The 12,897-nt window shown below is 55.2% G+C and overlaps 1 protein-coding gene across 1 annotated transcript; it reads right to left on the bottom strand.

Moving 5' to 3' along the window:
• Positions 1–292: 292 nt before the first annotated feature.
• Positions 293–12,845, bottom strand: HTRA2 (HtrA serine peptidase 2). The gene is made up of 8 exons (XM_075128214.1): positions 12,183–12,845; positions 11,226–11,430; positions 10,903–11,097; positions 10,603–10,635; positions 9,926–10,034; positions 2,740–2,809; positions 1,071–1,166; positions 293–720 (listed from the first exon to the last, which is right to left on the bottom strand). Exons 1-8 carry the CDS (start codon positions 12,548–12,550, stop codon positions 555–557), a joined length of 1,242 nt encoding a protein of 413 aa, XP_074984315.1. The 5' UTR covers positions 12,551–12,845; the 3' UTR covers positions 293–554.
• Positions 12,846–12,897: the final 52 nt, after the last annotated feature.

Raw genomic sequence — 12,897 nt, 5'->3', positions numbered from 1 at the left:
CCATGTCCATGAGCAGCAGTCAGACCACAAACCCCACCGTGATCCCCAAGCGGGGCCAGAGCCCAGCCTGCCCTCCTCAGTGCATGACTAAAGCAAGCGGCTCAGTGGCTGGGGGCCTGCATCTCCAGGATGCCCTTGGCAAAACTCCGTCACCTGCCCTTGTCCGGCTCTGACTGCAAGAGGAGAGCCCCCACCCTGCCAGTGCCGGGGGTACCCATCCCAGGAGTGGCCCTGCCTAGCTGCAGCTGGATGCAGGTTCCCCCAGCCTCAGGAGGGAAGCAAGGGCCATGGCTGAGTGTTCCCCAAGAGAGGTTTAATGTGGATGAGGGAAGCAGACAGCAGCCGCCCTGCCATAAGCCAGTTCCAGGACCAGCCCCGCTGGCTGGGGCATTTCAGGCTCTTGCGAAGGCCCTGAGTCTCCTCTGTGCTGCCCTGTCTGGAAGCACAGGACCTCCTGCCTGTCACCTCAAGCCTCTCACTCGGTTTGTGTGCTTCAAGCTAAGGCCCAGTGCCCAGGCCAAGTCCATTGCGCCCCCTGCCAGCTGGGCAGCTCTCTACTCCGTGACCTCAGGGCTGACGTTCACCAGCAGCACGTCATGGCCTCGCCGCACCAGCAGGGTCAGGCTGTTCTGCATCCGCACAGCCTCGTAGATGTCCTCTGCACGCCGCACCGCCTGCCCATTGATCTCCTGCACAACATCACCCGCCTTCAGGCCCGCCCTGTCGAGAGAGCAGACACCAGCATGCTGGGGGTCCGGCAATGATGTATGCAGACCCTCTCCACCCCCCCAGAGCCCTACCCCAGGCAGATAGGGATGTGGAAGTCTAGCCCTGCCTAGAGCAGCTGGCTGGCTCTGGGTTGTGGCTCCCCTGGGAAAGCTGCAGTGTACTGAGGTGACTGCAGCCCTCCCAGCCCGGACAGGTTAATCTCGTCAGGAACACACTGGCTGCTGGTGCAAGCTGCCTGGGGGCAGGGGATGTGCACTGAGTCCACAGTGAGCACCCTGCTTTCTGGCCCCCAACCCCCCACAGCAGCTAGCGTCAGGACCTTCCTTGTAAGCAGCACTTACTGATGGGCTGGGGAGCCAATGATCACCTTGTGGATCAGGACCCCATAAGAGACATCAGGGAAGCTGGAGTCTCGCAGCTTCAGCTCGGCCAGGATACTGCAGAGAGAGAGAGAGAGCGTGCGCATCACTGAAACACCACCCAGCCAGAGGGCACTGGTGAGGGGCTGAGGACACCGTGTCCCAGCACTGCAGCAGCCTCACCAGGCAATCAGCTCCTCATGGGGAACAGAGCACGAAGCCACCAGGTGGGACTTTGCCCGGCCCTACAACCTGAGAGAGACCCCAGCAGCCAAGCCTGCCTCGCCCCCAGCCACACCGAGGGGACAAGGAAGCAGAGCCGCTGCCCATCCCCATGTGCCCCTGACACACAGCAGTCCTCCAAGGACAAGGCAGCCGGAAAAGAAAGTGGGAGATGCCAGGCAGGACCAGAGCCAGCCTGCACCCAGCCCAGTTGCCCATCCCTGAGAACGGCCAGCAGTAGACGCTCCAGCAACAGCCCTGCCATAGGGGGGCCAGGTCAACCTGCCCCAGGAAAGTCCCCTCCTGACCTGGCAGCAGGCAGGTTCTAGCTCTGCCACACATGTGCTATTCTAGCTGGGCCATTGTCTCCTGCCCCTCTCCAGGACTCAGCCCTGCTCCCCCAGAAAAAGCCGACTTGCCAGCACACGGGCGCCATCTCCTGGACACCAAGAAATGCAGAAAAGAAATCAACCACCACCATTAACCCCGATTCAAGGAGACACGGGTGGCATCTCCCCTTCCAGCACCCCAAGAAGGGGATGTAAAAGACCAAGGGCACCAAGCAGCAGGATCCCCAGGCCTACCTGGAAGCAGGACTCAAGAGCAGAGCATAAGCTCATAGCAAAGGCAGCAGTACCTGTCCCCGTTCCCAGAGAGTGCTCGGGGGAAGATGCCTGCTGGTTCATGCCACGGCATTCTTTTGTTGGACCACCGCACTACTAACCCCACTAACAGACTGAGCTCCGAGAGTCAACTAAAGATACATCCCAAGGCCCAGCCAGCCAGAGACCCACAAAGTCCCTTATGCAGCTGAGCCTGAAAGCTCCAGCCAGCCAAGACACTTCAAGGCTCAGTGGACGCCCTTCGGTGCACTGCCAGGGGCTGCCTGACTAGGACATCCCGGAGCACGTCATAAAGCAGCGTGTAGGGAATGCAGAACTCTGGCCACCTGCCATGGAACACAAGAGCTAACTTTTGTTACTGTTGCCTGGCGATTTCCCATTACCCCAAATGAGCCATTTGCATTCCTCCGGAATGACACAACTTCTCCATAATTGCTGTGCAAGACCATGCTGGCCTGCGGTGACACAGTAAATTTCAAGATGCCTGGTGTTGGGCAGAGATGAGAATAGCTCTCTCTGTCCAACTCAGCTAAGAGACGGCTGGGAAGGCGTGATGGGAGACTGAATCTCCCTGGAAACTCATCTGCCAGGGCGAGGGCTGGGCGACTGCAGCGAGCACAAGTAAACTAATTGGCCTGGGGTGAGGTGGGACCCACGGGGGCTTTTCCAACTGCAGAGTGATTCTCTGTCTGGGTTCCTGAAGTTGGGGGGTGACAGGTTCCCCTCTCCAGCTTGCTTTCCCAAGAGACTCTGGCCCCCAGGAAAGCTCTGGAAGCATCACCCGGCCCCAGACTCAGGACACATACCTGGGGGTCAGTGTTAGCATCATCACCCCAATGTAGCGGCGCTTCATCTCCGTGCTGCCAAACCAGGAGCCTGTAAGAGGAAAGGAAACCAGGTCTAGAACGCGCAGGAAGGGACCTGTGTGAGCATGCTCCCTCACCCTTCACAGCACAAGGCCAGTCCAGCTGGGTCACTGCTCAATCACCTTACAACACAGGGAGGGGCTCCAGCCCAGGAGAAAACCATGCTCCGCCCCCAGGCTGCAGCCTGCCAGTTCCATCCCACGCATCCACCCCCTACAGGGCAAGTATCACGTGGGGAAACAGCGGCTGGGGGCTGGGAGAGCAGGGACACCCCAGATCATTGCCAACATCCTAACTGCAGCTGCTCTGCCATTCGGACCCACCACGCACAGACTGGGGCTGCCGTTGTGTAGAGAGCCCAGATTCTGGTCAAGGCCCTGAGTAGATCCCCAGAGCACCCTGCCAACCCATAGGCAGAGAGAGGCCCAAAGTCAGAGTTTAAGGCCAGAAGCGACCCTCAGATCAATCTAATCTGACCTCCTGTACATCACAGGCCACTGAATTTCACCCAGGAAGCCCTGCATTGAGCCCAAGAGCTTGTAATTACGAATGGCTACTGAGCCAGACCAACGATCCATCGAGCTCAGTATCCTGGGTTCTGACAGTGTCTGGTGCCAGACGCTTCGAAGGGAATGAACAGAACAGGGCAATTAGCAAGTGACACATCCCCTGTCATCCAGTCCCAGCTTCAGGCAGCCAGAGGCTAGGGACACCCAAAGCATGCGGCTGCGTCCCTGACCATCTTGGCTAATAGCCATTGATGGACCTATCCTCCAGAAACTTCTCTCTTTTCTGAACCCTGTTATACTTTTGGCCTTCACAAAATCCAGTGGCAGCAAGTTCCACAGGTTGACTATGTGCTGTGTGAAGAAGGTACTTTATATTTGTTTTAAATCTGCTGCCAATTAATTTCATTGGGTGATTCCTGATTCTTGTGTTATGTGAAGGGGTATATAACACTTCCTTATTCACCTTCTCCACACCAGCCATGATTTTATGATCTCTATCACATCCCCCTCAGTCTCATCTTTTCTAAGATGAACAGTCCCAGCCTCTTTAATCTCTCATATGGAAGCAGTTTCCATACCCCTATGACAGGTTTCAGAGGAACAGCCGTGTTAGTCTGTATTCGCAAAAAGAAAAGGAGTACTTGTGGCACCTTAGAGACTAACCAATTTATTTGAGCATGAGCTTTCGTGAGCTACAGCTCACTTCATCAGATGTATACCGTGGAAACTGCAGCAGACTTTATATACACACAGAGAATACGAAACAATACCTCCTCCCACCCCACTGTCCTGCTGGTAATAGCTTATCTAAAGTGATCAACAGGTGGGCCATTTCCAGCACAAATCCAGGTTTTCTCACCCTCCACCCCCCCACACAAATTCACTCTCCTGCTTGTGCTAGCCCATCCAAAGTGACAACTCTTTACATAATCAAGTCGGGCTATTTCCTGCATAGATCCAGGTTTTCTCACATCCCCCCCACCCCCATACACACACAAACTCACTCTCCTGCTGGTAATAGCTCATCTAAACTGACCACTCTCCAAGTTTAAATCCAAGTTAAACCAGAACACCGGGGGGGGGGGGGGGGTAGGAAAAAACAAGAGGAAACAGGCTACCTTGCATAATGACTTAGCCACTCCCAGTCTCTATTTAAGCCTAAATTAATAGTATCCAATTTGCAAATGAATTCCAATTCAGCAGTTTCTCGCTGGAGTCTGGATTTGAAGTTTTTTTGTTTTAAGATAGCGACCTTCATGTCTGTGATTGCGTGACCAGAGAGATTGAAGTGTTCTCCGACTGGTTTATGAATGTTATAATTCTTGACATCTGATTTGTGTCCATTTAGTCTTTTACGTAGAGACTGTCCAGTTTGACCAATGTACATGGCAGAGGGGCATTGCTGGCACATGATGGCATATATCACATTGGTGGATGTGCAGGTGAACGAGCCTCTGATAGTGTGGCTGATGTTATTAGGCCCTGTGATGGTGTCCCATGAATAGATATGTGGGCACAATTGGCAACGGGCTTTGTTGCAAGGATAAGTTCCTGGGTTAGTGGTTCTGTTGTGTGGTATGTGGTTGTTGGTGAGTATTTGCTTCAGGTTGCGGGGCTGTCTGTAGGCAAGGACTGGCCTGTCTCCCAAGACTTGTGAGAGTGTTGGGTCATCCTTTAGGATAGGTTGTAGATCCTTAATAATGCGTTGGAGGGGTTTTAGTTGGGGGCTGAAGGTGACCGCTAGTGGCGTTCTGTTATTTTCTTTGTTAGGCCTGTCCTGTAGTAGGTAACTTCTGGGAACTCTTCTGGCTCTATCAATCTGTTTCTTTACTTCTGCAGGTGGGTATTGTAGTTGTAAGAAAGCTTGACAGAGATCTTGTAGGTGTTTGTCTCTGTCTGAGGGGTTGGAGCAAATGCGGTTGTATCGCAGAGCTTGGCTGTAGACGATGGATCGTGTGGTGTGGTCAGGGTGAAAGCTGGAGGCATGCAGGTAGGAATAGCGGTCAGTAGGTTTCCGGTATAGGGTGGTGTTTATGTGATCATTGTTTATTAGCACTGTAGTGTCCAGGAAGTGGATCTCTTGTGTGGACTGGACCAGGCTGAGGTTGGTGGTGGGATGGAAATTGTTGAAATCATGGTGGAATTCCTCAACATACCCCTATGTTGACCTTCTCTGTGCCTTTTCCAATTCTAATATATTATTTTTTAGATGGGGCAACCAGAACTGCATGCAAGCTGTGGGCGTACCATGGATTTATATAGAGGCAACATGGTATTTTCTGTCTGTCTGTATTTACTGTCTGTCTCTTTCCTAACCGTTCTATCACCATTCGCTTTTTTGACTGTCGCTGCACATTGAGTGGATGTTTTCAGAGAACTATCCACAGCGACTCCCAAGATTTCTCTTTAATGGTAACAGCTAATTTAGACCCCATCGTTTTATATGTATAGTTGGGATTATGTTTTCCAAGGTGCATTAACTTTGCATTTATCAACTCTGAATTTCATCTGCCACTTTATTGCACAGTCACCCAGTTTTGTGAGATTTTAACTTTGTAACTCTTCAGTCTGCTCTGGACCCATCTTGAGTAATTTTGTATCATCTGAAAGCTTTGCCACCTCACTGTTCATCCCTTTTTCCAGATCATTTATGAATATGTTGAATAGGTCTGAGCCCAGTACAGACCCCTGGGGAACACCACTATTTACCTCTCTCCATTCTGAAAACTCACCATTTATTCCCATCCTTTGTTTCCTATCGTTTAACCAGTTACTGATCCATGAGAGGACCTTCCCGCTTATCCCATGACAGCTTACTTTGCTTAAGAGCCTTTGGTGAGGGAACTTGTCAAAGGCTTTCTAAAAAGCCAAGTACACTATATCCACTGGATCATCCCTTGTCCGCATGCTTGTTGACCCCCTCAAAGAATTCTAATAGATTGTGGAGTCATGATTTCCCTTTACAAAATCTGGTGACTTTTCCCCAACAAATTGTGTTAATCTCTGTGTCCGATAATTCTGTTCTTTACTACAGTTTCATCCAGTTTGCCTGGTACTGAAGTTAGGCTTAACGGCCTGTAATTCCAGGATCGCCTCTGGAGTCTTTTAAAAATATTAGTATCACGATGGTAATCCTCCAAACATCTGGTACAGAAGCTGATTTAAGCAACAGGTTAGATACCCCAATTAACAGTTTTGCAATTTTGTATTTCAATTTATTCAGAACTCTTGGGTGAATTTTGTCCTGGTGACTTATTACTGTTTAATTGATCAGTTTGTTCCAAAACCTCCTCTATTGATACCTCAATCTGGGACAGTTCCTCAGATTTGTCATCTAAAAAGAATGTCTCAAGTGTTGGAATCTCCCTCTCATCCTCAGCCATGCAGACCAATACAAAGAGTTCATTTAGCTGTTCGGCAATGGCTTTATCATCCTTGAGTGCTCCTTAAGCACTTTGATTGTCCAGTGGCCCCACTGATTGTTTGGCAGACTTCCTGCTTTTGATAGGCTTAAATTTTTTGCTGTTTTTGAGTATTTTGCTAGTTGCTCTACAAATTCTTTTTAGGTCTGCCTAATTGTACTTTGTGTTTGTCAAAGGCATCTTCCAGAAAGGCGTCGCATCTGGAAAGAGATCAAGTGATGGAGAATCCACTGCTTCCCTTGGGACTTTTTTTTAAATCTGAATTTGTCTGGCTTCAAATTCCAGGCCCCGGTTCCTGTTCTGCCTGTCTCTGCTAGATTAAAGAGCCTGTTAGTACCCGGTATTTGCTCCCTGTGTACGTGCCTAGCCACTAATCAGGTCACCTGTATTTCACAGAATCATAGAGTATCAGGGTTGGAAGGGACCTCAGGAGGTCATCTAGTCCAATCCCCTGCTCAAAGCAGGACCAATCCCCAATTAAATCATTTCAGCCAGGGCTTTGTCAAGCCTGATCTTAAAAACTTCTAAGGAAGGAGATTCCACCACCTCCCTAGGCAACGCATTCCAGTGTTTCACCACCCTCCTAGTGAAAAAGTTTTTCCTAATATCCAACCTAAACCTCCCCCACTGCAACTTGAGACCATTACTCCTTGTCCTGTCCTCTTCTACCAATGAGAATAGTCTAGAACCATCCTCTCTGGAACCACCTCTCAGGTAGTTGAAAGCAGCTATCAAATCCCCCCTTATTCTTCTCTTCTGCGGACTAAACAATCCCAGTTCCCTCAGCCTCTCCTCATAAGTCATGTGTTCCAGACCCCTAATCATTTTTGTTGCCCTTCGCTGGACTCTCTCCAATTTATCCACATCCTTCTTGCGGTGTGGGGCCCAAAACTGGACACAGTACTCCAGATGAGGCCTCACCAATGTCGAATAGAGGGGAATGATCACGTCCCTCGATCTGCTCGCTATGCCCCTACTTATACATCCCAAAATGCCATTGGCCTTCTTGGCAACAAGGGCACACTGCTGACTCATATCCAGCTTCTCGTCCACTGTCACCCCTAGGTCCTTTTCCGCAGAACTGCTGCCTAGCCATTCGGTCCCTAGTCTGTAGCTGTGCATGGGATTCTTCCGTCCTAAGTGCAGGACCCTGCACTTATCCTTATTGAACCTCATCAGATTTCTTTTGGCCCAATCCTCCAATTTGTCTAGGTCCCTCTGTATCCTATCCCTGCCCTCCAGCGTATCTACCACTCCTCCCAGTTTAGTATCATCCGCAAATTTCCTGAGTGCGCAAACCACACCATCCTCCAGATCATTTATGAAGATATTGAACAAAACCAGCCCCAGGACCGACCCCTGGGGCACTCCACTCGACACCGGCTGCCAACTAGACATGGAGCCATTGATCACTACCCGTTGAGCCCGACAATCTAGCCAACTTTCTACCCATCTTATAGTGCATTCATCCAGCCCATACTTCTTTAACTTGCTGACAAGAATACTGTGGGAGACCGGGTGTCAAAAGCTTTGCTAAAATCAAGAAACAATACATCCGCTGCTTTCCCTTCATCCACAGAACCAATAATCTCATCATAGAAGGCGATTAGATTGGTCAGGCATGACCTTCCCTTGGTGAATCCATGCTGACTGTTCCTGATCACTTTCCTCTCATGTAAGTGCTTCAGGATTGATTCTTTGAGGACCTGCTCCATGATTTTTCCGGGGACTGAGGTGAGGCTGACTGGCCTGTAGTTCCCAGGATCCTCCTCCTTCCCTTTTTTAAAGATTGGCACTACATTAGCCTTTTTCCAGTCATCTGGGACTTCCCCCGTTCACCACGAGTTTTCAAAGATAATGGCCAATGGCTCTGCAATCACAGCCGCCAATTCCTTTAGCACTCTCGGATGCAACTCGTCCGGCCCCATGGACTTGTGCACGTCCAGCTTTTCTAAATAGTCCCTAACCACCTCTTTCTCCACAGAGGGCTGGCCATCTACTCCCCATGTTGTGATGCCCAGCGCAGCAGTCTGGGAGCTGACCTTGTTCGTGAAGACAGAGGCAAAAAAAGCGTTGAGTACATTAGCTTTTTCCACATCCTCTGTCACTAGGTTGCCTCCCTCATTCAGTAAGGGGCCCACACTTTCCTTGGCTTTCTTCTTGTTGCTAACGTACCTGAAGAAACCCTTCTTGTTACTCTTAACATCTCTTGCTAGCTGCAGCTCCAGGTGCGATTTGGCCCTCCTGATTTCATTCCTACATGCCCAAGCAATATTTTTATACTCTTCCCTGGTCATTTGTCCAACCTTCCACTTCTTGTAAGCTTCTTTTTTATGTTTAAGATCCGCTAGGATTTCACCGTTAAGCCAAGCTGGTTTATTGCTTTTATAAAGAGCTCAGTTTGTTTAAGTCTCTCGCTGCAGGGCATGTTCTCCAGCCCTCAAACCATCCGTGGCTCTACTCTGCACCAGCTCCAATTTTTTGATGTCCTGTTTAAAATGTAGGCACCAGAACTGAATGCAAATTTCAGTATTGGTCCCAGCAGCCCTTCTGGAGCTCTGAGGTGCCAGTTATCCAGTCTGCTGCTTTGAAAGTGGTTCTCCCTAGCAGTTGCAGTTTAACATCCTCCTCACTGGTGAGTTAAATCTTGGAGGAGTTGCACCCAGACAGTGTCTCTTTCCTGTTGCACCCCATAGATCCCAGGGAGCAGATGGGCACTCATGGCCTCTTACCGCTCAGTCCCCTCATACCAGGATGGGAGAGCTCCCTGGCCCCTTTGCAGTTAGGGACGCAGCTGCTAAAGCCTGAACCGCAGAACTGCACTGCCTTCCCTCAAAAGACAGATGGGCCCCGGCTCCCTTCTCCAGAACCCAGCTGTGCTCAGGCACCTCTGCCTGGCTCCATCCCTTCCAACCGCCCTGCTACCATAGCTGAGAAGAGGAGAACCAGCCTGCAGTGGAGGGGGGCTGGGGACAGCCCAGGGAAACTATGTCTCTGCCTGGAAGGGTCCCTCAAGGGGACAGGCTTTTCCCTTGGACTCTGACATGCCGGGGACAGGTTGAGACCCGGTCCTCTGCCAGGGATAGATGAATGACAGCCCCAGCAAGAAGTTTGGAGTGGGTGCTCCTATCCCCCACGCCCCCCAGCTCTGCTCCACTCCCTCTGCCTGTATCTCCCCTGCACCAGCACACTCACTTTTGCGCTGTTCCCCTTTCTGCAAGAATTCCCGCAGCCGGTCCGAGGGGATGGCGAAGGAGATACCTGAAGTCACCTTCATTGTGTTCACCCCAATCACTTCGCCGTCCTGCCGGGAGACAATCACCATACAAGCCAAGTAGGGTACCAGCCATCCCTCCTGACCCACAGTTTGCCCCCTTGCAAGGAGAAGAGGGACATGGCACTAGGCAGGACTCAAGCCCAGCCCATCCAGGCTTCCACCAATTTGCTCCCAACACACACTTGGCTGGGGGTGGGTCAGGCAGTGGTACTCTCACAGGGGCGAGCAAGTCGCACTGGCTGTGGGGGCCACGTAGCCCTTCTTCTGTGCCTTATAAGTACCAGACCCCAGTCCAGTTACCCCCAGTTTTAGACTGTGGCTCGGTTCAGGTCAGAGTCCCCTGGGCTGTGGGCAGGGCCTGGGAGATGAGCATCTTGGGTCAAGCTCCTGCCTCACCTGTCCCACCAAGGGTCTGATTCAATGCTCCCAGTGGAATATGAAGGGTCCCGGCTGCCTCATCTCTGTACTCCCTGCTGGCAGCATGAGGTGGGCACCCCCCTTCCACAGAGCAAATGAGACAGGGCTAGAGCACCCAGCTCAAACGGGCACCACATTCCCTCCCAGAAATGGCTAATGCCCAAATGGCAGCACTTACCAGGTTGACGAGGGGGCCCCCTGAGTTCCCGAACTGCAGCAGGAGAGAGAGGGGGAGAGTCAGGCCCCAGCAGCGACATTCCCACTGGAACACAGCCCCTGGGGAAAATAACCCAGATCCCCTGCCTCGCGCCCCCTCCTGCTTTCCAGCTCATCCTACAAGATGCCCTCTGAAACCTCAGTACATGCAGGCCCCCTTCCCTGGCTCCACCCACCACCCCAAACAGCAGTATGGTGGCTTCAGCCAGGCCCCCCACTGCCCTCCCCAGCCCCCGATTGCCCTGCCCCCCACTCCCCTTACATCTATGGCGGCGTCGGTCTGGATGTACTCCATGTTGGAATCGGCCAGGCCCAGCTCCTGGCTGCCCCGCTGGGCAGAGCTGACGATGCCAGAGGTGATGGTGTTCTGTAGAGCAAAAGGGCTGCCCATAGCCACAACAAACTCACCTTGGCGCACCTCTGAGGAGCGGCCCAGGGGCAGCGTGGGCAGAGGCTGCTGTGGGGGGAGAGAAAGACAGGTCAGCGCAGGGGCATTGGAGCAGGCTGAGAACTCCTAGCCTTGTGGGCAGATGAGGCCAAGAAAAGGCTGCGCGCCCCTAGCTGCGCACCTGGCTCCCCACACACCTTGGGGTTGATTTTGATAGTGGCAATATCTGCCACCTGGTCAACCTCCCGGACCACAGCATCGTAGAGCTCCCCGCTAGCCAGCTTCACCCGCACCCGCCGCCGATTCGCCACCACGTGGGCGTTGGTCACGATGAGGCCATCCGGGGACACCACAAAGCCAGAGCCGTTAGAGATGGGCACTTCCCGGCCCGAGAAGGGATGCCTGCGGGACAAGAGCCAGAGGCAGCTGTGGGGAGAGCCAGGGTCAGCGCGGGGGAAGGCACCCACCTCCATAATCGGCAATCCCTTTACTGGAGACACAGGCCCCCTTCCTGCCCATCGGCCACCTCTCCTGTGGCCAGGGCGCCCGCCTCCGCCTCCTTCTGACCAGAGCACCCAGCGGGGCCAGGCCCCTGCCACCAATCAGGACCACTACCTGGGAGGGCCGGAGCCGGGGACACGGGCGGTACCTGCCCAGGATTTCGATGTAGACCAGCGCGGGGGCGGGGGGTCCGGAGGAGGGCAGGCCAGGGGGTGAAGGGTCGGGGGGTGGCCGGCGCTGGGCGCGGGCTGGGCGGGGCCGGTACCTGCCCAGGATCTCGATGTAGACCAGCGTGGGGGCAGGGGCCAGCGTGGGCGGGGGGGCTGGAGGGGGAAGGGTCGGGGGGCAACGGTACCTGCCCAGGATCTCGATGTAGACCGGCAGGGGGTGAGCGGGGGGGCTGGTACCTGCCCAGGATCTCGATGTAGACCAGCGCGGGGGCGGGGGCCGGAGGGGGAAGGGTCGGGGGGGGCCGGAGGGGGAAGGGTCGGGGGGGGCGGCCCTTGGGGGGACCGAGGGGGGGCCGGTACCTGCCCAGGATCTCGATGTAGACCAGCGCGGGGGCGGGGGCCGGAGGGGGAAGGGTCGGGGGGGGCCGGAGGGGGAAGGGTCGGGGGGGGCGGCCCTTGGGGGGACCGAGGGGGGGCCGGTACCTGCCCAGGATCTCGATGTAGACCAGCGCGGGGGCGGTTTTCTGCACCACGTCGGCGATGAAGTTGAAGGCGGCGCGGGCGGAGCCGGGGGGCGGCGCGGGCGGGGCGGGCACCGCGGCGCGCACCGGGGGCAGCAGCGCGGGCGGGTCCCGGCCTCGGGCCCGGAGCAGCAGCAGCAGCAGCGCCCCGGCCCCGGCCCCCGCCAGCGCCCAGCGGGCCCGGCCTCCGGGAGGCGGCGGCGGCGGCTCCCCGCGGTCCGGGCAGGGAGCGGCCGCCAGGCCCCGCGTCGGCCCCGAGACCCGCGTGGGCGCCAGCAGGGCCCGGCCCCGCCAGGCCGCTCGCACTCCGAGCGCCCGGGCCGCCGCCATTCTGCGCGCGCCGAGCCCGGGGCAGGCCGGGAGACGGAGTCCCGCGCGGGGCAGGCCGGGAGCGAGGCGCGCCGAGCCCGGGGCACGGCGGGAGATGGAGTCCCGCGCGGGGCAGGCCGGGAGACGGAGTCCCGCGCGGGGCAGGCCGGGAGCGAGGCGCGCCGAGCCCGGGGCACGGCGGGAGACGGAGTCCCGCGCGGGGCAGGCCGGGAGCGAGGCGCGCCGAGCCCGGGGCACGGCGGGAGATGGAGTCCCGCGCGGGGCAGGCCGGGAGACGGAGTCCCGCGCGGGGCAGGCCGGGAGCGAGGCGCGCCGAGCCCGGGGCACGGCGGGAGACGGAGTCCCGC

This window comes from Caretta caretta, chromosome 4, assembly GCF_965140235.1.
Source record: "Caretta caretta isolate rCarCar2 chromosome 4, rCarCar1.hap1, whole genome shotgun sequence".
NCBI classification, from domain to species: Eukaryota; Metazoa; Chordata; order Testudines; family Cheloniidae; genus Caretta; species Caretta caretta.
The sequence above is the reverse complement of the archived record's forward strand: the minus strand, read 5'-3'. Positions and strand labels throughout refer to the sequence as shown.